This window comes from Meles meles, chromosome 2, assembly GCF_922984935.1.
Source record: "Meles meles chromosome 2, mMelMel3.1 paternal haplotype, whole genome shotgun sequence".
NCBI lineage: Eukaryota > Metazoa > Chordata > Mammalia > Carnivora > Mustelidae > Meles > Meles meles.
Genome location: NC_060067.1, coordinates 92213304 through 92238142, shown reverse-complemented (window position 1 = coordinate 92238142; position 24839 = coordinate 92213304). Strand labels below are relative to the sequence as shown.

The following is a 24839-nucleotide window of genomic DNA, read 5'->3' as shown; positions in this document are numbered from 1 at the left end:
TAGCTGGATAAAAGTGAATTTTAGTATTCTAAACAAAGAATTTTCTGATATATGTGAAGGTTGTTACTGTTTAATACAAACTGTAAAGTATTACTTATGGTATACCTATTTCAGTAATTTCAAAATTTGCCTTTTATGTTTTTCTTTAGAGTAACTGTGGCCAAAAAATAAAAATTCGCCGTGTTTTAATGAATTGCCCAGAGATTGTAACAGTTGGTTTAGTATGGGATTCTGAACATTCTGACTTGACCGAAGATGTTGTTCGGAATCTAGCAACACATCTTTATCTTCCTGGGGTATGTCAACTGTTTTCATTCTCTTCCTTTCTGTTTTTAAATTATTATAAAATGTATTCATATATTATAACACACTTTGTTTTTCAAAACTAAATTTTCTTTCTAAAGGAAATAACATTCAGATATAATCCTGATAAAATTCATCAAATCGAGCTAACTGGAATGCCTTTCTTGCATAGACTGGGAATGACTTTCAGTTATAAACTGTCTCATGCTCTAGTTCTTGTATCACTCTAGAATGATGATAATGATGTGTGTGTGTGTGAGTGTGGTAATGACAAAATATAAATATTAACCTAGAAAGGTAAAGAGTCAAAAATTATCTACAGCACTGATCTCTATATGCTTATTAATATCTTAATATTTGATTGGTTTATATTACAATTAAACTTTTAGATAATTAGCTTTCAGATAATATGTTTAATGTATGTTCAAATATGTGATTCAATGAAAAATTATTAGGAATTGTGTAATTTATCCCTCATTTCCAGTTTATGTATATAAAGGGTCAAGATACTGGGTTACTGAACTAAATTGTGGTGAGTTCATTTTATTGGAGGAATGCTAATAGCTATAGTTAATAGTAAGTAATAGTTAATAGTAATTCTGTTCAGTCCAATCTTTTTTTTTTTTTTTTTTAAAGGTTTATTTATTTGACAGAGAGAAATCACAAGAGAGGCAGGCAGAGAGAGAGGAAGGGAAACAGGCTCTCCACTGAGCAGAGAGCCCGATGTGGGACTCGATCCCAGGACCCCGAGATCATGACCTGAGCCGAAGGCAGCGGCTTAACCCACTGAGCCACCCAGGCGCCCCTGTTCAGTCCAATCTTAGTGGTACTTTCTGTACTAATATAATATTGGATTAAGGAAGCTTGCATGAAATTTTTTCATAGATAGTCAAATACCTGACTCACCAAATTATTGTTCCTCATTTTTAAAAAGATACAGTATTAAATATACATTTTTATTTTTTTGAACAGCTTTTTTATAGAGTTACTGATGAAAATGCCAAAAATAGTGAACTTCATCTAGTTGGTATGATCTGCTACACCAGCCGACATTATTGTGCCTTTGCTTTTCATACGAAGAGTTCCAAATGGGTATTTTTTGATGATGCAAATGTGAAAGAGGTAAGTTGACACTTTCACTAACTAGGATAATTATTGTGACTTCTTATTTTTTAGGAATAAATGAAATAATAATATAAAATGTATATTATGTAGTATTATTATATAAAATAATGATTGTATGTAAACATTTCTTATATAAAATAAATGACCTTAATGATAATAAATTGTTAAGTTCATACTTCCTTTTATTAATTTTTGAAATCTGATTTATTTTTTAAGAGATTTATTTATTTGACAGACAGAGATCACAGGCAGGCAGAGTCAGGGGAGGGAAAGCAGGCTCCCTGCAAAGCAGAGAGCCCGATGCGGGGCTCGATCCCAGGACCCTGGGATCATGATCCGAGCCAAAGGCAGAGGCTCTAACCCACTGAGCCACCCAGGAGCCCATGATATCTGGTTTATTTTAAAGCCAATTTTTAAACCAGTCCATTTCCAGAATAATAAAAAAGTTGACAAATAAATGTTAGAATGTAAATATATAACTGTCAGTGATCCATATGTCTGGTACATTTTGTCTGATACAAGTTGCTCTGTGAATTTCTTTGTGAATGATTCACAGTTGCTTTATATAATTAGTGATGAAAATCTGCTTATTTTTAAAATTATTATGATTGCTTTTTTAGACTTTGTATATGGTATTCAGAATTAGGTATGATTACTTTTTCTTTTAGTCATAACTTATTCAAACATTATAATATCTAGAAAACTAGTGAATAATAGTTTGTAATAAGGACTATTTATCAGAATCACCTTTGGAACTTTTGAAAAAATGTGTATGTGCTTGGACTCTTAAATTCTCAATGCAGAGGTGTAGAGGCCAATACCTGATTTTTTTTTTTTTAATTCTATAGGAGATTAAGATTTTGCCACATATGAAAACTATTGATCTTGTCAATACTATGCCTAGGTTTATTGGCTTTGAGAATCCTATTGTTAAGCAGTAAATGGATTTAAAAGTACAAGTTATTTCATTGTGCTAATAAGCAAATGATGTACAATTCCATTTCCTTTCATTTTAAGAAAGGAATATGATATAAGAAAGGGCCATTTATCATCATTATGAATTACTAAGTCAGAAGTTCAAATATTCAGTATTTAGTAGATTTCTAATTGTTTCTTTGAAGGACGAACTGCTATGGAAATAGCCCTTCCAGTATTAAAAATTAGAAAACCAAATAGACAAAATAACTTTTTTAGACATTGGCCAGCAGGCAGTTGAACAGAAAAAAAGGAAACAAACAAGATGAGCCCTACGGTTATTCCTATTTACCACCTACAGGTAGTTTTTACAGTGCAGGGAGGCAGGATTCAGATAAAGCAGTCTCACTGAGTTGAGGAAACCGAAATTGGATTTCAGGGAGGCTAAGATGGCTAAAATTCGCTGGACAGATTACCAGAAAGAACACTACACAGAGGGAAAGTTCTGGAGATTGGTAGAGGGGTCACCTTTAATCTTTGGCTGAATAGTGATCTGACATTGTGTTACCAAACCTGCACAAGGTTGGGGAAAGAATAACTGGAAAACAGAAGGTCAGGCAATTTTCAGAATTCATATAGGGCTAGGAATAGTTTGCATCCACACCAGCAAGAATAGAAAGATGTTGCAATGCGAAGAGCAACAGATAGAATCCTCAGAAAAGTATCACCTTAATTGTGGGGCTAAATTATACCTAGACTGAATACTACTCTGTACCTGACATAAAAAGCTTAAAATGAAGCCTTCAAAGCACCAGGATGGTCCTACATAATTTAACAAATGCCAGAATGAAGTACAGTACTTTTTAAAGGAACACAACAAAATTTACCCAAAAATATAAATTTCAGTATGCCATTTGCTGGTGAGGATAAGGGAGAGAAACAGACTTGTCACACTGGGAAGACAAATCTCTTTTTAACATTTGGCTTTGAAAACCAGAAGGGCCAAATTTTGCAAGTTCTAGCAACCAATAGGACTTAATAATAGCAAACCGAATCCAACAATACATTAAAAAGAAAATCAATCACCACAGTCAAGTGGGATTTATTCCTGGGTTTGTAAGGGTGATTCAGTATTCACAAATCAATCAACATGATACACCACATTAATATAAAAGAAAGGATAAGAACCCTTTGATCTTTTCAGTAGATGCAAAAAAAGCGTTTAACAAAATACAGTATCCGTTAATGATAAAAGCCCTCAATAAAATCGGTTTAGAGGGAACATACCTCAATGTAGGAAAGGCCATATATAAAAACCCTATAACTAACATAATGGGAAAAAACAATTTTTCCTGCATAGTCAGGAACTTAACAGGGATGTCCACTGTCACCATTGTTAATTTAACATAGTACTGGAAGTCCAAGCAATCAAGACAATGAAAAGAAGTAAATCAATCAGACAATGAAAAGAAATAAAGGCATCCTAATTGGTAAGGAAAAAGAAAACTTTATTTGCAGATAACATGATATTCCATATAGAAAACCTGAGAGACTCCACCAAAAAATTGCCTGAACTGATACACAAATTCAGTAAAGTCACGGGATACAAAATATACAGAAATCTGTAGCATTTCTATATACCAATAACGAAGCAGCAGAAAAAGAAATGAAGAAATCAATCCCATTTACAATTGCATTCAAAACCATAAGATATATCAGAGTAAAGGTAAGCAAAGAGCTGAAAGACCTGTACTCCAAAGACTATAAAACACACATGAAAGAAATTAAAGGTGACAGAAATGGAAAAACATCCATGCTCATGGAAGGACAAATATTGTTAAAATGTCCTTACTACCCAAAGCACTCTACACGTTTAATGTAATCCCTATCAAAATACCACAAGCATTTTTCACAGAGCTGGAAGAAACCATCCTAAAATTTGTATGGAACCACAAAAGACCCCAGATAGCCAAAACAACTTTGAAAAAGATAAGCAAAGCTGGATGCATCACAATTCTGGACTTCAAGTTATATTACAAAGCTGTGGAAATCAAACAATATGGTACTGGCACAAAAACAGACATAGATCAATGCAACAGGATAGAAACTCGGAAGGGATCTCAGAACTATATGGTCAATTAATCTTGATAGCAGGAAAGAAAACGCAATGGGAAAAAGACAGTCTCTTCAACAAATGGTGTTGGGAAAACTGGACAGCAACATGCAGAAGAATGAAACTGGACCACTTTCTTACACCATACAAAAAATAAATTAAAAATGGATTAAAGACATAAATATGAGACTTGAAAGCATAAAAATCCTAAGGGAAAACACAAGCAGTAACCTCTTTGACATTAGCCATAGCAACTTCCTTCTGCATATGTCTCCTGAGGTAAGGGAAACAAAATCAAAACTCTTGGGACTTCATCAAAATAAAAAGCTTCTGTACAGCAAAGGAAACAGTCAACAAAACTAAAAGGCAGCCTACAGAATGGGAGAAGATATTTGCAAATGACGTATCTGATAATGGGTTAGTATCCAAAATGTTTACTAGCAAATTCTCTTTCTCTCTCTCTTCCCCTCTCTCTGCCCCTCTCTCTGGCCTCAACACACAATCCTAATTATGATACAATCTGAGGCTTTTTTATTTTGCTACTTTTTTGTGCCCTTATCTGTTTCCTTTCCTTTTTCTTTTTAACCTGGTATAACAAGGGATTTTCTGCACTAAAAAATATAAAAGATTTTTAAACACATAGTTTTAGTTAAATTCCTTAGATGAGAGTCTTTTTATACTAATAGTAGGCAGGGGAGAACTTTGTCTCAAATCCATACCTCTCTGTACCCAGTCCTCACCATAACCACCATCATTCTCCACATTACTTTGCATAAAGTAGGAATTGGAGAAAAATTTAATTAATCTCATTTGAATTCATGGTAAACTCCATTATCTATCATGTTCTTAAGTATAGTAGTTAATATATGACAACATATTACCAGTCCAAAGAATTTGAGTACAGTAAAATACACAGAACTAAAACTTTAGTAAATATGAGTTACTTCTGTTTGCTTCATTGCTTTGGGTTAATTGAGAAAGACTGGCTACCTCCAAATGTTCATGAACAGGAATGCCAACATATAAAGTTCTGGTTAATATAACACAGATAATGACTTACTCTGTGAAATTTGATGTAAATGTGTTAAAGATTACTTTAACATCCTTAACTGTGTTAATGAAATTGGTAGCTGCTGCTGACAATAAGAACTTCAAAAACTATCAGAAGATGTTACTGCTTTACAGAAACAACTGTACCTTTAAAGATATTTCACTTAATATAAATAATACAAACTTTGTGCACTGACACTACATCAAATACAACCAGTTTTTAGTATCTGCGTGTATTCCAATTGAAAGATGCTCTATAATATTCGTTATAATGTATTCAAAAAACCTGTTAATTATTTTTTTAAATCACAGCCACAAATAAAGCAAAAACAAAATTTTAAAAGTAAAAAAAAAAAGAATTTATAAAACTCACCATCTGAAAAAATGAATAATCCAATTAAAAAAATGGGCAGAAGACATGAGAATTTCTCCAAAGAAGACATACAGATGGTCAATAGACACATGAAGAGCTGCTCAACATCACTGATAATCAGGGAAATGCAAATCAAAACTACAATGGAGTATCACCTCACACCTATCAGAATGGCTAAAATCAACAACATAGGAAACAACAGATGTTGGTAAGGATGTGGTAAAAGGGGAACCTTCTTGCACTGTTGGTGGTAATGTAAACTGGTGTACCCACTCTGGAAAACAGTGTGGAGGTTCCTCAAAAAGTTAAAAATTGAACTACCCTATGATCCAGCAATTGCACTACTAGGTATTTAGCCAACGAACACAGAAAAACTAATTCAAAAGGATATGTGCACGGCAGTGTTATCAATAATAGCCAAATTTTGGAAGTAGTCCAAATGTTATTGACTGATGAATGGATAAAGAAGTGGGGTGTATATAGGCATGCATGCAATGGAATATTACCAGCCATAAAAAATGGAATCTTGCCATTTGCAATGAGATGGATGGAGCTAGAGAGTATTAACCTAAGTGAAATAAGTCAGAGAAAGACAAATAGCATACAAAACAAACAAGCAAAGGGAAAAAGAGATAGAGGCAAACCTAGAAACGGACTCTTAACTGTAGAGAATAAACTGATGGTTATAGGAGGGGAGGGAACAAAGGAGTTTACTTGTGATAAGCACTGGGTGTTGTGTAGAAATGCTGAATCACTAAATTATGTACCTGAGACTAACACTGTATGTTAACTAGCTGGATTTAAATAAAAACTTTAAAAAATTAAATTACATAAACTAATACACACACACACACACACACACACACACACAGAGTATGCTCACAATACATATGTGACTTGCCTACCATTTTCCTTATGATACTAATCCAGAAATGGAGGTAGAGAAAAGGAGGGAATAAGGACTCCCAGGCAAACTTTGACATGTAAAATTTAACTTGAAGGTCTCCACATCCCTTTTCTTCCTTTTCCCCAACTGTGATGTGTCCCTCTCCCTGAGAGCTCCTATCCTCTATGACTCCACAATTGTTGATGCTCTGCTCCAGAAAAAGTTGAGTAGGTTTATTTCCAGGGTTAGTTTTGTATTTTTTGGTGTTTTGACTCTACCAAAATTTTTTAGCAGCAAGGTCAAGTGAAAGGAAAATAGGTGGGTCCAGGAAGATCTACAGAGAGCTACCAAGGTCACACCATATTGTAGTTGTTCACTTTACTTACCTTTAGAAAAAGTCATGAGAAAAGTAAATCTGACTCAGGCGTCTTAATATTAGCAAAGAAACTGAATAGTGTTGTCACAAGGACTATGTAGGATGAGGACTTCTCAGGGCTCATTTAGCTGTGAATGACTCCACAACTCAGAGTAACTCTTGGGTTTTTGGGTGTATCCACTACTGCATAGTGCCCTGGTGCCTTCTGGGAATACATTAAGGGCAGTCTGGAAAGCTGGCATGACAAGGTGAGACGATTATTCACAGTATCTTCTTGCCTCACAGTTAGGAGAATCCCTCATGGGCTTCTCTTCTCTCCTGTGACATGAAGTGCATTTTGTTTGGCCTCATCAGGGCCTGAACCTTTATAATACACATCAGGACTTGAGTAGCCAGAGAAACTAGCTGAAGGCAAACAGCTACTGATCATAGGAAGAGAGAGAGCAGGCATGGAAAGAAGAGAAGGATGAGAGACACCATAGCCTTCCAAGTCTGAGTCTGTAAAACAAGGTCTTTTTGGAGTTTGGAATGAAAGAGAATTTGGGGTCCAGCCATAGGTATGAAAGAAGGAAAGAGATCAAAATGAAAAAAAGAATTGCAAGGTTTTTGTGTGCATGCATTACTAGTTGTAATTGCCTTTTTTTTTTTTTTTTTGGCGTAACTAAAATAAAGGTTTAGTTTTCTATTAAATAAAAATCCTGGAATTTAAAAACTCTGTGGGCTCAGTGTGGGAGAGGCCAAGAGTGCAAGAGTGAAGAACCATAGGAAGCTGGGTCCCTGCCCTTAAAAAATGATATTCAGTAAATTATTAGGTCTAAAGTAATACAAATTCAACTCACAGTGAGATTCTATATCTCACATGTAAGGATAGCTAAAAATAAAAAGACTGACCATACCAAGAGTTGGTGAAGATGTGAAATAGCTAGATCTCTCACAGAAGAGTGGAAATACAATATGAATAGTCACTTTAGAAAATTTTATGAATTTCTTATAACTTAAACATGTACTTACCATAGATACTAGTAATTCCACTCCTGTAAAAACACACAAAACTTGTACTTGAATGTTTATAGTAGTTTTGTACATAATAACCAAAACTGGAAACAACTCAAATGTCCATCAACAGGTAAATGGATAAACGAAATGTGGTATAACCATTCAATAGAATATAATACTCAGCAGTAAAAAGTAATGAACTATTGATACATGCAACATTGTGGAAAAATCTGAAAAGCAATATGGTAAATTAAAGAAGCGAGACATAAGAAACTATGATTCTGCTTATTAAAACTCATGAAAAGGAAAAAACAAAGTGACAGAAAATAAATCATTGGTCCAGTCACTGCAGAGGGGGAGCTACTTGATTGTATGTATATATTTGGCAGAATTCATTGACTGGTATACTATAACTGAGTAGTTTTATTCCATGTAAATTCTACTCAATAAAGCTAATGAAAAAATTTGGGTATTCTAAAATAAACACTTTGCTCAAATTATAGTACTTTTATATAACAGTTTATCAGCAAGTTCCACCTTGAATCAGTGTTTAGTAATATTTTGGCACTTCTTTCTATCCACATAGTTTAAATGGTCAAAATTTGAAGGAAGAGTTGGATGTATAGTCACTCTGAGGTTTAGGTTTGTTTTGTTTTCAAATTACTCTAGTTCCTCAAGTACCTCAGATTCCAAGGTAAGAAGGTTAAATAGCTAAATACTTGTGGTTTGAGAAAGCTCCTTAGGACTTTTAAAGATCCCTTCTTTATACCAAAGCCGGTATTCTAGAATGCTTTGTTTTTGGCTGGTTTTTGTTTTATTTTGTTTTGAATCAATTTTTTAGAGGTATAATTTACAAACATTAAAATGCACCTATACATAGGTATGGACAAATGTTTACACACCTATGTAACCTACACAATTATCACCCAGAAAATTCTGTCATGTCCCTTTACTGCCAGTAACCCCCAACCTACCCTGGGCTCCAGGAAATCACCCATCTCACTATAGATTAGTCTGGCTCATTCTATAGTTTTGTAAGAATGGTGTCTCACAGTCTCAGTTCTCTGTGTTTGGCTTCCTTTACCAAGCATAATGCCTTTTAAGATTCATTCTTGTTCTGTTAGTGGTTCATTTTTATTGTTGTGTTCCATTACATGCCTATATAACAATTTATCCATTTACCTTTTGAATTATGAATAGTTTTGATGTGAACATGATTTTTTTTCCCCCATTGCTCTTAGCTAATACTCAGAAGTGGGGACACCTGGGTGGCTCAGTCAGTTAAGCATCAGATTCTTGATTTCAGCTCATGCCATGATCTCAGGTTCTTGAGATTAAGCCCCACGTTGCATTCTGCGCCAGATGTGTTACCTGCTTAGGATTCTCTTTCTTCCCCTCTGCCCTTCCCCCCCAATTAAAAAAATATATATATATGTATATATATATACACACATATATAAAAAGATACTCAGAAGTGGAATTTCTGGGTAGTATAAGTGTAGTTAAACTTTATAAGGAACTGGCAAAATTATCTTCAAAGTGATTATAATAATTCATGTTCCTGTTAGTGTATGAAAGTTCTAGTTGCTCCACATTCTCAGCAAAGTTTTATGTTGATGGTCTTTAATTTTAGCCCTTATAAAGAATGTACAGTGTTATATCAGTGTGGTTTTAATTTGCATTTTACTTATGATTAACAATGTTTTGAGTACCTTTTTGTATGCTAATTGGCCATTCTTTCGTTTTTTATTTTTGGTGAAGGGTATTCAGTTGTTTGCCCATTTTAAATTTGATCATCTTCTTATTAGTGAATTGCAGGAATTCTTCATTCTGCACACCAGTTCTTTATTTGATGTATGTGACTTGTTCATTTTCTTAATGGTAACCTTTAAATAGCAGAAGTTATTAATTTATTTTTATATGAATCCCATTTTATAACTTTTTTCTTCTGCGGTTTGTTTGATGTCCTATCTTCTTTTGTTTTATTTTTCTAAGAGAGAGAGTGTGTGTGTGCATGTTGAAAAGTAGGGGGAAGGGCGGAGGGAAAAGAATAAAGAATGTCAAGCAAGCTTCACCTCATCACAGAGCCCTGGACCCCATGATCCCCAGGTCATGACCTAAGCCGAAATCAAGAGTCAGATTCTCAACTAGCTGAGCCCCCCTGTCGCCCCTGTTTGATGTAGTAAGAAATCTTTACCAAGGTTATTAAGATTTTCTCTTTTGTTTTTTTTTTCTATAAGCTTCAAGTTTTTGTGTGACTCGTTCTGATTTAATTGTTGTGCTTTATGTGTAGTGGTGTCAGAGTTCATTTTTTCATATGGCCACCCAGTTGTTCCAGCACCTTGTTGAATAGACTCATAGTTCTCCATTAAATTACCTTTAAATTTTTGTCAAAAGTCATTCGACCTTGTACGTAGAAAAGCTTTTTAAAATTTGATAGTCTAAGATGCTGGTGAGGATGCGGAGAAAGGGGAACCCTCCTACACTGTTGGTGGGAATGCAAGCTGGTGCAACCACTCTGGAAAACAGCATGGAGGTTCCTCAAAAAGTTGAAAATAGAGCTACCCTATGACCCAGCAATTGCACTACTGGGCATCTACCCTAAAGATAGAAACGTAGTGATCCGAAGGGGCATGTGCACCTGAATGTTTATAGCAGCAATGTCCACATAGCCAAACTATGGAAAGAACCTAGATGCCCATCAACAGATGAATGGATAAAGAAGACGTGGTAAATATACACAATGGAATACTATGTAGCCATCAAAAGAAATGAAATCCTGCCATTTGCAACAACGTGGATGGAACTAGAGGGTATTATGCTTAGCAAAATAAGTCAATCAGAGAAAGACAGCTATCATATGATCTCTCTGGTATGAGGAAGTGGAGATGCAACATGGGGGGTTTGGGAGGTAGGAAAAGAATAAATGAAACAAGATGGGATCGGGAGGGAGACAAACCATAAGAGACTCTTAATCTCACAAAACAAACTGAGGGTGGCCGGGGGGAGGGGGGTAGGGAGAGGGTGGTGGGATTATGGACATTGGGGAGGGTATGTGCTATGGTGAGTGCTGTGAAGTGTGTAAACCTGGCGATTCACAGACCTGTACCCCTGGGGCTAATAATACATTATATGTTTATAAAAAAATTTAAAAAAATAAAATGTGTAAACATCAAGCAAAAAAAATTGATAGTCTAAATCTTGATATAGCGTGTACAATTTTTCTCATCAATTTTTAATAATGTTGAAAAGATGTTTATTAGACTAGTTTAAGACAAAAGTAATCCTATAATATGAACATTTAACTGCTAGCATCTGAATTCTTTAAAATTTTTTAATATACAAATTAATTTAGTCTCTGCTATTCAAATATGTAACACATTGATTACAAGATTTTGTCTTATTTTTATTCATTGTGGTTTTTTTTTCAAGGTTGGAACTAGATGGAAGGATGTGGTCTCCAAATGTATTCGATGTCATTTCCAGCCATTGCTTTTGTTTTACGCCAACCCCGATGGCACAGCAGTTTCTACTGAAGATGCACTTAGGCAGGTCATCAACTGGTCACATTATAAATCCGTTGCAGGAAATATGGGTAATTTTAAAAAGTTCTTTTTAGTGTTCTTTATAGTATCATAGTCATACTAAGTATTAATATAGTGAAGATAATATTAATTTTGAGAATAATCTCAAAATTTAATCTCAGTAAAGCAGAGTTCAGGAAAATTAGATTATTTTGAGTTAATTTTTATAAAGAAGCCTTTCCTCACCAGTGGCCTCTAAAACACCCTCAGGAGCCACCCACTTCTGTGGTAATAGGCACAGAAGACTGGAAGCTCTTTCTAGCAGTACAAATTGAGAGTTAAAGTGAGTTCTACACTAAAAAAAGTCCAAAGGACATAGGCCATTTTTAATGTATTGCAGAGCAGGTAGAAATCCTTCAAAAATGTCAGTCCTTTGAGTTTATAAGCAGTTATCCACCACATTTTAAAAAATTATTCAGGGGAGCCTGGCTGGCTCAGTCAGTGGAGCATGCAATTCGATCTCAGGGTTATGAGCCCAAGCCCCACATTGGGTGTAGAAATTGCTTTAAAAAAAAAAAAAGATTCAGATTTCTTTTCTTTCGGTGGGGAGGAGGATGGGAATAATACATTTTTGTTTATCTTTTAAGGATGTGAAAAGTCCTCAATTTATAAGTCAGATAATTCAAAAGAAAATGGATTTGGTGATCAGGCGAAACAGAGAGAAAATCAGAAACTTCAAACAGATAATATTTCATCATTTAGCCGGAGCCACATTCAAACAAGTGGTGGTAGAGGACCAGGTATGTGTTTAAATTGTCGTTTTCACATTGTCCCTGAGTAATTATGCTTCCCCTTTCCTTTTTACTGAATTTGTAATTTCTGTTAAGTACCATAAAAAAAGAGGGTGCTTAACTAACTTCCCTACAACTAGATAACAAAATTTTGTCTTTTACACATTTCTCTCAGACTTGTAGTTTGATTTGAACTGGACTTGACTACTATTTGGGTTTCTCCATATTCTCAGAGCTGTAGTAGGCTGGAGGCAATCTGGACAGTTACCAAAGAAAGTCATAATATGGCCTTCTTAGGAGTTAATTATTAACTTGGAGGGGAAAAACATGAGTTAATAATTTAGCATGTATGCTAAATTTAAATTAACCATTAGTGAATGCAACAGTAGTAGTTCAAAGTTATTATAGTTGTAATTTATACCTAACCTCATTTTTATTCAACTCTGTCTTGTTATTGTCATCCCACAACTTTAATTTTCACAAACCAAGTTCTGTGACTTGGGTCCAAATTGAGACATTGCAGCATGGTGTGTATAGTTATGGTTTAGAAATACATGGAACTCCGAGTAGGTGGATGTTCAGGATGATTTTATAAGTAGCTTTAAAATACATTAATGAGGGGTGCCTGGGTGGCTCAGTGGGTTAAGCCTCTGCCTTTGGCTCAGGTCATGGTCTTGGGATCCTGGGATTGAAGCCCGCGTCAGGCTCTCTGCTTGGTCAGGATCCTGCTTCCCCCTCTCTCTCTGCCTGCCTCTCTGCTTACTTGTGATCTCTCTCTCTCTCTCTGTCAAATAAATAAATAAAGTAAAATACATTAATGAAGTAATGTCTAACCATAAAACTAACCCATTTAATCAAGGGTGGTAGGACCCAGAATTAACAGTTGTCATCAATAAAGAACTACAATAAATGCTTTTGAAAGTTCTTACTGGAACTATACCTTTTACCTTCTGTGTTGTCATACTCTTAGATTAAGCTGTTTGTCGAAAGATAACTACTTTTAAGCCCAGAAACTGTGTATATGATAGCAAACACAAACATTAGAACCAGTCAACTTGGGTTCATAATCCAGTTTCTAAATTTACAAGCTTTGTGAACTTGGGCAAATTTTTAACTTTTCTCTGCCTCAGTTTCCTGATCCACAGTGGAAACAATAATTGCCCCTACCTCAAAGAATTAAATGAGTTAAGACTTACAATAGTGTCTGACTTATAATAGTCACACATAGTGACCACTCAGTTACCTTCAGCCTTTATTATTTCAGTGCAAGATCTCTTTTTTCCTTTACCTGGCTTTAGGAGCTATACAAAGTTTTAAAAGCCAACATATATCTCCAGTGTGAGGATAAATCACATTGAGTTTTTTGGTTAAACATAAAAATGAGTTCATAGTACACTTTATATTTTGTTTTAAATATATAGATAGCATCTTAAAATTTTTATAGTTCAGTTCGTACTTTTGAGCAATTTGAAAAGTGATCTATATCATTTATAAGAATGATTTCTTTTACAGTTAAGTTAAGTCACAGTGATCAAAGGGAAAAAATAAAAGACATTTCCAGAGAATGTGCTTTAAAAGCCATTGAACAGAGGAACATACTTTCCTCACAAAGGAAAGATTTGGAGAGGGAACAAAAAAAAGATTTGGGCCGACACAGAGGTAAGTTTAAGAGTTTATAGTATTCATTTGAAAAGGAGTTGCTAAAATCTTATTTTTAAACTAGATTTTATAACTTTAATACAACTTAATATAATTTATTTATATTTGTTATATATATCTGTTTACATGTTATGCTACATATCTCAATTAAATCTATAAGTATGCAATTTTTCTGATTCTTATTTAATTCTGGCCTGGAATACTTGTGCTTGTTCTGATGGTTTAACTTTCCTTTTAGTTACACATTCAGTTCCCCCATATGGTACATTCAAATAAGAAGGAAGGTTATAAAATTATGTGAGAAAAGCAGCCTCTCACCTTCCCTCTGTTAATAGTGTGCAGTTCATTATGAGCATGCCTTACTCTTTATGGCTTTATCCTCTTTTCTTTATGGACATACCATAATTTAAATGATCCTTGCTAGACTTTGAAACCTGATTTAAGATTTTTGCTGCAGTGATATCCTTTTATATGCACCTTTGTGTACTTTTTGTGTATAGCCAGAGCCTGAAATTATTTCTGGAGAATTGCTGGGTTAAGGAGTGTTTATTCTTAATTTTGATGGCTGTGGCTCACCTGCTCTCCTAAAAGACTGAACCAGTCTGCACTCCCACTGACTGAATGATTATCTGCTTCTTCATACTCTTAGCAGAAGTTGGCTTAACAAACTTTAAATCTTTACCAGTATAAGAGATGGAAAATACTTTTATTATTATAATTTTCATTGATGATGAGTGAAATAGAATACTGTTTGTTTTTTTAAAGCTTTAATTATGATCTACTTTAGAGGTCATTTTTTTAAAATCAGTATATAACTGCTTACCTTACAAATGCCTCTCATAAACATAGAGAATGAGGAAAACACTTTTCAATGTCAAATCACTATGTGATATAAATGAATCTTATAATTACTATTCACTTATTACTGCTTAACATTTCTTCTCAAACAAGGTATTTGGCTTGTAACTAAAAAGTATCTCTGAAGTTATTCATTTGTATCTTTATTTAATTATTTAAAGATTTGGTTGATGAAGACCTTCCACATTTCAAGTCTGGATCACCTCCTGCCCCAAATGGCTTTAGACAATATGGAAACCCACATCTCTATCATAGTCAAGGAAGAGGACCATGTAAACATGACCGGGTTGCCCATCAGAGTCGAGCTTCTGCACAAACACTGGGTTCAAGTAAATCCCAGATTCTTGCCCCAGGAGAGAAAGTAACTGGCAAAGTTAAGAGTGACAGTGGCACTGGATATGATACAGACAGCAGCCAAGATTCTAGGGATAAAGGAAGCAGCTATAGTGGCAGCAGTAAAAGCCGGACCCGAGGTTGGAAACCTATGAGAGAAACGTTAAATGTTGATAGTATTTTTAATGAAAGTGAAAAAAGGCAGCATAGTCCAAGACATAAACCAAGTATCAGTAACAAACCTAAATGTAGCAAAGATCAGAACTTTAACAATTGGCCAAAAGACAACCTAAAGCAAAAATGTTTAATGACCATATATGAAGATGAAATGAAGCAGGAAATAGGAAGCAGGAGTTCCCTTGAATCTAATGGAAAAGGAGCAGAGAAAAATAAAGGCCTCAAAGAGACTAAAGTTCATGGTGACAACTGGCAGATGCAAAGGACTGAGTCTGGATATGAAAGTAGTGATCACGTCAGTAATGGATCTGCTAATTTGGATTCACCTGTTATCGATGGAAATGGCACAGTAACGGATATCAGTGGTGTTAAAGAAACAGTATCCTGCAGGTAATGTGCACATTAAATGAATGATTTTACCCCATCATTCTCTCCTGTTATGTGAAGTAATTTCAAAGTCTGGGTTCAACTAAGTGTAATGGAAAGAGTTTAACTGCAGAGTGAAGAGACCTGAGATATTGCAGGTTATTTGATATTTCAGGGTTTTTATTTTTAATAGTTATTTCCTAATTCAAAAATATTTTTAGGAAATTTTAAAGGTACAGAAATACATTGTTATTGTTGCCACTGATAACTATTAATACATACTACGGGTTTCAAAGCATAGTTTAAATTGTCTGCATCTCAGTCATTAAGCTAATTATTTAATTCTTTGGTCTCTTTAATGTCCATTATCCCATCTCTAACATCGGTAACTCAGTGCTGGGATATTTTCTACTTTCATAGCCAGTTTCATGGAAGAGAGATTTATTTCCTTTAGCAAATAAAAAAGAATGCAGCCAAATAACTAAGTCTGTGTTCAATTAATTTTTAATTAATTCTGAATATATTTGTATATTACTGTTAGCAGTACATTTGCCCTTTTCTTTATAACCTCTAAAACATGTCCACAGCTTAATTGGCTGATTTCTTACATCAGTCTAGTCAAATTTCTGCTTTTAACCCCCTAAGACATCTAAATTTGTTATTAGCTGGTGTTTTGATCACATTTATTATTAAGTCAGATTTGCAAAAATCAAATGTTTGTATTTTATTAAAATAATTGTTGCAATAAGGACTTCGGAAAACTTTTTTGTTTGGCAGGGTAATTTCATAACACATCTCAGAAAGGGGTAGCCTAGGGTAGTAGAAAGATCAGGGCTTTGCAACCAGATAGACATGGATTTTAAGTATTGGGCAAATGAATTTGACTTTGACAACCTTAATCGCCTATTATAAAATGAGGATAATAACTACTTTTAAGTGTTGTTGTGGAGATATAAATTAAATAATGCAGATTAATCCCCTAGAACAACACATGTCATATAATAATTGTTTAACACATGTTATTTCCTTTCTTCTTCTCAGATTCTAACTAAAATAATAATTCACGATAGCTTATGTATTTGGTGTATGTTTTCTTCTGTGTTCTAGTGACCAGGTGAAGACAAACAACCTAAATATAGAATGTGTCAGCTCTTCCTCCCAACAGAGCAAAAACTACTTTGAAGGTAAAATTTTACTTATATATATTGTAATAGTAGCTGTAAAGAATAAGTTCTAATAAGAGTAAAGAAGCAAAGAACAGTCCTGTTACTGATAAGATATGAGTAACAAGGATGGAAGTTGATAGAGTTCATGCTTTTAAAGGCTTTGAAAGGATGGGAGTAGCCACTTCAGGCAACTGGCAAAGAGGGGAGTGTGTCAGTCAGGATAGGCTGGATTCTAGGATACACAGTGGTAATAACTTCAAAATCTCAGGTGTCAACACCTGAGATTTTTGTTGATAGTATATGACCAGTGGAGGATCTCGTGGAGCCCCACTCAGGGCCCCGCGCTAATGAGACTCCATCTCCATAGATGCTTCTCTGAACCTTGCAGTATTGTGGGGAGAGGAGATTGAAGGAGGACACAACAATCACTTAAAACTTCAACCTAGAAGTGATACATGTACTTCCTCTCACATCTCATTGGCCGAGGCAAGTCTTACAGCTAAGCCTAATTTCAAAGAGGGTGGAAAAGTACAGTTTTAACCTGTGCCTGGAAGGGGATCTGAAATGTGTTGGATAGCCCTAATGTCTGCCATAGGAGTTAGGGACAGGATAGAAAAATGGATAAGCAACCTGTTGGAAAAGTTCAGTTTGGAAATAGTAAATATATTATTGGGGTGGCATTATTATATGTGATCCATTACCCACACATAGCATATTTGAGTGTGTACATAATTCAGGCTGCTAATGAGAGGATATACCTGAAGGATTTGGGGGAAAAGGATGAGGAAGGGGATTATTGAGGTTGCAATTAAAAACAGTATTTTCAAATGTTAGAATTCAGAGAATTAGAGGAGAGAAAATTTTTCACAATAAAAATAACCATGAAGAACAAATTTTAAAGTTTTTTTTTTAATCTTTATCATTCTTAAGGCTCTTGTGGGGATTATTTTAAGGTTACAGACTTTGAATATGATTAAATGTTAAATTATTTTGTTTTTATCAAGTGGTATAATATCAGAAGGAAACACTTATATTAAGGAAATAACCTTCCTTTCCTATATAAAATGTCTCGCCTTTTAAAAATCTGATAAGTCTGGTAAGCAAGTATTACAGGAAACAGTAAAGGGCTGGCCAGAAATCAACAGCAGAAGTTGGTGAAATTGAACAATAACTACAAGTTCAGTACTTTTTACAAAATGATGCTTGCTTCCTGATAGTAATAAAAACACAACGCCAGAGAGATTTTGATGGTCAAGAATGCATTGCTGTAAGAGCTTTGCAGTGGGTTTGCCACTTAATATGAAAGAGTGTGTGTGTAACCTATTTTAAAATATTTTTTATTGTGGGAAAAAAAGATATTTTTTATTACGATAAAATACACATAACAAAATTTGCCATTCTAACCATTTTTAAGTGACAGGTCAGTGTTATTAAGAACATTCACATTGTTACAACCATCATTAGGATCCACCTTCAGAACTCTTTCAACTTCTCAGACTGAAATTCTGTGCCATTAAACAGCTATTTCCCCCTCGCTCCCAGCCCCCAGTAACCACCATTCTACTTTCTGTCTCTATGAATTTGACTACTCTGGATACCTCAGATAAATAGAATCATACAGTACTTGTTTTTTGTGACTGACTTATTTCACTTAACATAGTGTCCTCAGGTTCATTCCAGTTGTGGCATGTGTCAGAATTTAATTTCTTTTTAAGGCTGAATAATGTTACATTATATGATATAACACATTTTGTTTATCCATTCATCTACTGATGGACATTTGGGTTGTTCTTGTCTTTTGACGATAGTGAGTAATGCTCCTATGAACATTGGTATACAAATATCTGAGACTCCTGCTTTCATTTCTTTTTGAGTATATACCCAGAAGTGCAATTGCAGGATCCTGTGGTAATTATGTGTTTAAATTTTTTGAGGAACCACCACATTGTTTTCTACAGCTGCTGGGTTATTTTACATTCCCATCAGCAGTGCACAAGGGTTCCAACTTTTCCATATTTTCACCAGCACTTGCTATTTTCTGGGATTTTGTTTTGATAATTATCATCACTAATCACTAATGAGTGGAGTGAACAGTTGTTTCTTTTTGTGGTTTTGTGTAGCCCACTTATTTAACCGCATAAATTATGTTAAGGGACACCTGGGTGGCTCTGTTGTTAAGCATCTGCCTTCAGCTCAGGTCATGATCCCAAGGTCCTGGGATGGAACCCCACATTGGGCTCCCTGCTCAGCAAGAAGCCTGCTTCTCCCTTTCCCACTTCCCCCTGCTTGTGTTTCCTCTCTCACTGTGTCTCCCTATGTCAAATAAATAAAATCTTTAAAAAAAATTATATTATGTTAAAATTATTTCTTATTTAAAAATGTCAAAGCCTACCATAGTTCTTTAAGCTGGTCTTTGCTTTGAGAATCTTTGTTAAAGTCCTGCCTTATGGTGTCTCTTTGCATTCTCCTCCCTGACCCTTTGAGAACATGGTATAGAGTTTTTTTCCCCCAAGCTAAAAACATACCCTATGTGGATTTTATTTCCAGTAAGGCACAATTTAATTCTTTGTGATTTGGTATGACTTTCTTGGGCATGACTTTTCTCCTACTTATTTGTAAAATGGGGCACACTTATTGGCCTGAAGCATCACTTTCTATAAATGGCTAACGGATTGAGAAAGCTAAAGAGCTTTAGAAAATTTTTTTAATTTTCATATTTTCTTTGATATTTAAGTGAGTTTTAACACAATCCAAACAAGTTTGCTTGATGTCAGAGAACTAAAAATCTATAGTAGTGCCATTGCAATTATTTCATTGGTATTTTTTTCATTGACAAAGATTTTATATAGATTTCTCTGCCCACGTCATTATGTGTTTGAATGCTGCCTAAAGCCATTATTTTGGAACATTGTTCAAATTTACACAGTGCCAGTTAGATTATTTTAGCTCCTCTTTTTAAAAAAAAAAAAAAAAAAAAAAGATTTTTTTTTTTTTTTTATTGGAGAGAGAGAGAAAGAGAGATCACAAGTAGGCAGAGCCACAGGCAGAGAGTGAGAAGCAGGCTCCCCGCTGAGCAGAGAGCCCAATGTGGGGCTCGATCCCAGGACCCTGGGATCATGACCCAAGCCGAAGGCAGAGGCTTAACCCACTGAGCCACCCAGGTGCTCCTTAGCTCCTCTTTTAAAATGGGTCACCAATCAGGAGAATTTCAGATGCCTTAAATGACATTCAAGACAGAAGACTTTATATGTTCAAAAGTACATGGTTGGGAGAAAGTATCACATATTGTAAGAATACAGGTAGTTTGGTCTATGCAAGGTTGAGAGCGTATATGGAAATTGTAAGATGATAGTTAAAAGAGTGGACAGAAGCCAAATCATGATGAAACTTTTATGCTATTTTTAAATCCTACAGTAAGTGGAAAGGCACCAGAGGACAAGGAGAGTAATATACTCCAGTTTGCATTTTAGAAAGACTGGTGGCAATGTAGAGAGTGAATTTGGAGCAGTGAGAGAAACAGTAGTTAGATGACTATTTGAACAGCCTGGAAAGAAAAGGTGAGAACATAAACTAAGGCAGTACCAATATCACAAAAGAAGATTTGAGAGTTTATAAGAAAGTGTAGACAATGGAGTTAGTTTTTATGACAGATGTACAAAAGAGAGGAGGAGGAGGAAGCTGGGGATAGCTGTTATTTGAGACTTACATAAGTAGATACACAATGTACCAAATCAAAGAATACAGGAAGAAGAAACAACTTTTGGGGGATGAGAGGAAGATGCCAATTTTTTTTTTTTAATTTATCATCTAGGTGAATAGATTTATTAGGCTGTTAAGGACATATGTCTACAACTCAGGAGAGATGATTCGTTCGGTAACCAACCACATATATGGGAACTGAATGCCACAGACATGGACTGCATCACTCAGGAGAAAGGGAGACAAAGGAAAAAAGTTGACAAAGGAAAAAATGTGGGGTTTGCTAAATAAGAGAGATGAGCTAAGGATAGAGAGAAGGAGCAACTTTGGGAAGCATGAGGAGTAGCTAAAAGGATGAGGAAAAAAAAGGAGAGAAGATTATCACAGGGAAACCAGGAAAATGGGGTGTTTCAAGAAGACAGTTTGCTACAGATTGAGCAGAATATGGATTAAAAAATGTAGGTTTGATTAGCATTTAGTAAGTCATTAGTAATAGAGGAAAAGCAGTATAAGAGAAACATTAGAAATAGGAGCAAGCTTGAGGTAGGACTGAAGTATTTAGAAGTAGAAAAGGGCCATGATGTTTGTAACTTAAAGTGGTTCAGAAAAAAATGTTAATGGGTGAATCTGGGTAAAGGATATACAGGTAATTTTTGTACTAGTTTTAATCTCTTGGTTTTTCTGAACTTTTTGAAATTATAGTACAATGTAAAGTTAATGAAATGTTAATAAAAGAAATGTCTGTTCAAAGAAGCAGTACTTAGAGGACAAAGAAGCAACCAAGAACTTAGTTTTGCTACAGAGCATAAGGAACTAATGATGCATAAGGGAAGAAAGGTGCTACGATAAGAATAGAACAAACCAGTAATTAATGGAGTAAGATCTCTGGAGGTAGGAGGAAAATGAAACAAAGAAGGTAAAGAGGCCAGTTAAAATTTTGTGATTTTTTTCCAAAGTATTCAAATTTTATTAACACTTTTTTTTAACCGTAAATCAGATCATTGATTAGATTATTGCTTTTGTATGTTTGGGCTTTGTAATAGTAGTTTTGCTGTTATATTTTCAAATTCCTCTATACAACAAGAGTAAAGATTACATTGTCTAGAACAGCAATCTGGTTTTATTGGTGCCTAAGCCTATTTTAAATATAAATCATCTTTTCAGATGAAACCTATATTTTGATTTTTTCACTATTGGGCTTTTTTAAAAAATAAAGTCTAAAAATTAGCTTTATTAACTAAAGCTTCTTGCCTTGATGTTAAGGTGTCTTCCGTGCCAAGTGTAAAAATCAGACCATTTTAGATTTACAAAGAACCTGGAGCCAAAATTCCCAGTAAAGACACATGGATGTTTATGTCAGCAGAAAAGAAAAATAACACATCTATTTTTAAGTTAGTTGGAATTCTGAAGTCAAACCACTTGGTTGAATGCCTGCCATAGTGATATTAAAATTTCAAACATATTTATAAGACCTCTGCTGCCTCCTGCTGTCTGTTATATGGATACATTAATAATAGTAAAGAGGTTTTTAAGAATTGTTTTTTCTGGTGTTTGTGAATAATAAACCTGGAATTATGGATAAGTTAAGTAAACATTCTGAAGTTAAAATCAAGGTGAGTGGATAATTATAATGTAATTTCAACTTAAATTTTTCAGGCTAAAGAATTATTGAAGTTCTTTTTGACATTACTACCCGCCCCCCCATAAAGTAGCTATTGAAGAGAGGCTGTTTTCTGAGTCTTGGCAATGGGTTAGGCTTACAAGCAACTAACACTCTTTGGGATAAATTATACTGCCTTTTATTTTTAAGATTTGTATTAGTGTGGCAATTGATAGACTCAAGATAGGTCAGAGGGAAAGGTAAGAAGAATTTATCTTAGCTTATACTTACCTAGTCCTGGTTCTGTGAGTCAGGAACATGGTGGACAGGGTAGGGATGATTTACAAGAAGAAAAAACAGTTACGCTTTCCATGTAATTGTTTATTCATTCTCTAGACTTTCACTGAATATCTTTTATGTGCTAGATATTGTACTGGGGGGAAATAACAAAAAGGGGACATATTGTCCAATAATAAAGAACTTACTGCAGTCTAGTGATGTAGGGGTGTGAAATCTTAAGCAATGAATGCCAGATTTATAGTTCCCGTCATTCTACTATCTAGGGTTTTTATTGGAAGGTAATATTTACTGTGTGAGCAATAATATATAGGGTATTAAATTCTCATAGATACTATACAAGAAATAGTAGAGGCTGTTGATAATCGAATATAGATTTTTCACCAGATAATATTTACATGTTTTGGTCAACTATATATTCCAGTTGAATTTTGAATGACCTAGCAAATCAATTTAGGGATAAAAGCCATCGAAGATAAACTTCTTTGTTATTGTTTAAAAAATAAAGTTGCTGCCTTAATGACTTTTTGTTTTCTTTACATTCTTCAATTCATAGATTTGGAGTACAGTCAGGAGTATGAGAATGAAAGGAAATGAACATGATGAAAATGCCATCTAAAAATAAGGGAGCATACTGAAAACTTACTAGAATTCTACAAAAGTATAGGGAATTAGTTGAATATTTAAGCTAAAGCCATATATTTTTATATCTTCTGTGGGCCTAGTTTCCTCAGGGGGAGGGAGATTTGTATGATGATCTTGGATTTTAGTGGCATATGCGAAAGAGAGCTTGCAGGTAGTAGAAAGAGCACTGGCTTTAGAATTAGTCCTGGATTGGTTTAAATGCTGTCAATTACCAGTTATATAGCCTTACTTGAGTCACCTAACTTCCTTGGGTATAAAGAGGGGAACTGTTTCACAGAACAGTTGTGACTGAGATTTTTTTAAGGACTGTTTTCAATCAACTGAAGCAATGCTTTGCCGTCAGGATATTTTTATACTATTAAAGAATATTTAGGACCTCAAAGGGCTTTTGTTTTGATAGGCTATATATGTTAATAATTACTGTATTAGTTTTTAAAAAGGAAAATTTATTTATTCATTTAAAGAATGATTTACTTTACTCATGCATGATTTTGTAACATCTGTATGTCCTTATTTAGAAAATACTGATTTGCTAAATTATACAAGTCTCCAAATGTTGATAAATTTCTTTATATTTAAAAAATACATTTGTTAATATCACCACAAATATTAGCGGAAAGCTTTTCTAATTCTTGAGAAGCTAAAAACTCATGGTGGTGGATAAAAGTTTCCAAGATTCTTATTTTCATCTAAAAACTTGAATTTTATATAATGGCAATAAATCATGCTAGTTGTTTTCCTTAGAAATAACAGGTTCACTTTTATTTTCAAGAAAGTTTCTGCCAGATACCCAAGTCTGAGTAACCAAAGTTTATCTGTTATCTTTCAAGTAAAAAATGATGTTCAGTTGTAAAGATTAAATGAAATAATTATTATGAACTTCTTACAACTTGAGTCAGTAGTCAATAAATGGTAGCTACTGAGTGATAGTGTTAACATTTTACATGTTAACCATATTACCCTCCCACACATTTAATTCAGTTGATGCTCCTAATGTTCCTGTGAGGAAGGTAAAATAGGTGTCATTATCTCATATGAATGAGGAAACTAGATTCCAAGGGATTGAGAAGTTTGCTTAAAGCTACTAGCCAGTAAGTAATGAATCCAGACTTCAACCCAAGCCATCTGTCTTCAAATGCAGGATTTCCCTGACATTTTGTCAGCAAAGACTATGTCTTAAAGGGAAACACATAGCTCCCTGCAGTCTAACAGCAATAGTGTTATCTGGGCATAGCTAACGTTTTCAAGTGATAATAGAAACAGCTATTTATTTTGTATGAAGTATTCAGAAAAGAGCTATTTGAGCTGAATCTTGAAGAATTAATCTGTTAGTTGTAAGAGAATAACCTATTTGTAGGAAACCTTACGTAAATTATGGGGAAGTATATGCTCAGTAAATTATAAAAGATCATTTAAATATTTTTTTTCTCTCTCTCCTAGCCTCAGCCTTTAAAAGAGAACTCAAGAATTTGGAAGTAGGCTGTAATTTGCATGAGTTCCACCCAGAGTCACATCTACAAATAAAAAATCCTTTGATAAAAAGGTAATCAAAGATATTTAGAAATACTAAAATCTTTTGTATTAAAT

General features: G+C 34.5%; 1 protein-coding gene across 3 annotated transcripts in view; it reads left to right on the top strand.

The window, feature by feature from the left end:
• Nucleotides 1–24839, top strand: part of USP53 (ubiquitin specific peptidase 53) — a 67803-nt gene that overhangs the window by 38514 nt on the left and 4450 nt on the right. For all 3 annotated transcript variants that reach the window (XM_045989375.1, XM_045989365.1, XM_045989355.1), the window contains 8 exons: nucleotides 150–296; nucleotides 1276–1425; nucleotides 11570–11732; nucleotides 12309–12461; nucleotides 13965–14111; nucleotides 15131–15869; nucleotides 16953–17029; nucleotides 24693–24795. In XM_045989375.1, the coding sequence (XP_045845331.1) occupies nucleotides 150–296; nucleotides 1276–1425; nucleotides 11570–11732; nucleotides 12309–12461; nucleotides 13965–14111; nucleotides 15131–15869; nucleotides 16953–17029; nucleotides 24693–24795 (1679 nt within the window). The remainder of the gene's footprint in view (nucleotides 1–149; nucleotides 297–1275; nucleotides 1426–11569; nucleotides 11733–12308; nucleotides 12462–13964; nucleotides 14112–15130; nucleotides 15870–16952; nucleotides 17030–24692; nucleotides 24796–24839) is intronic.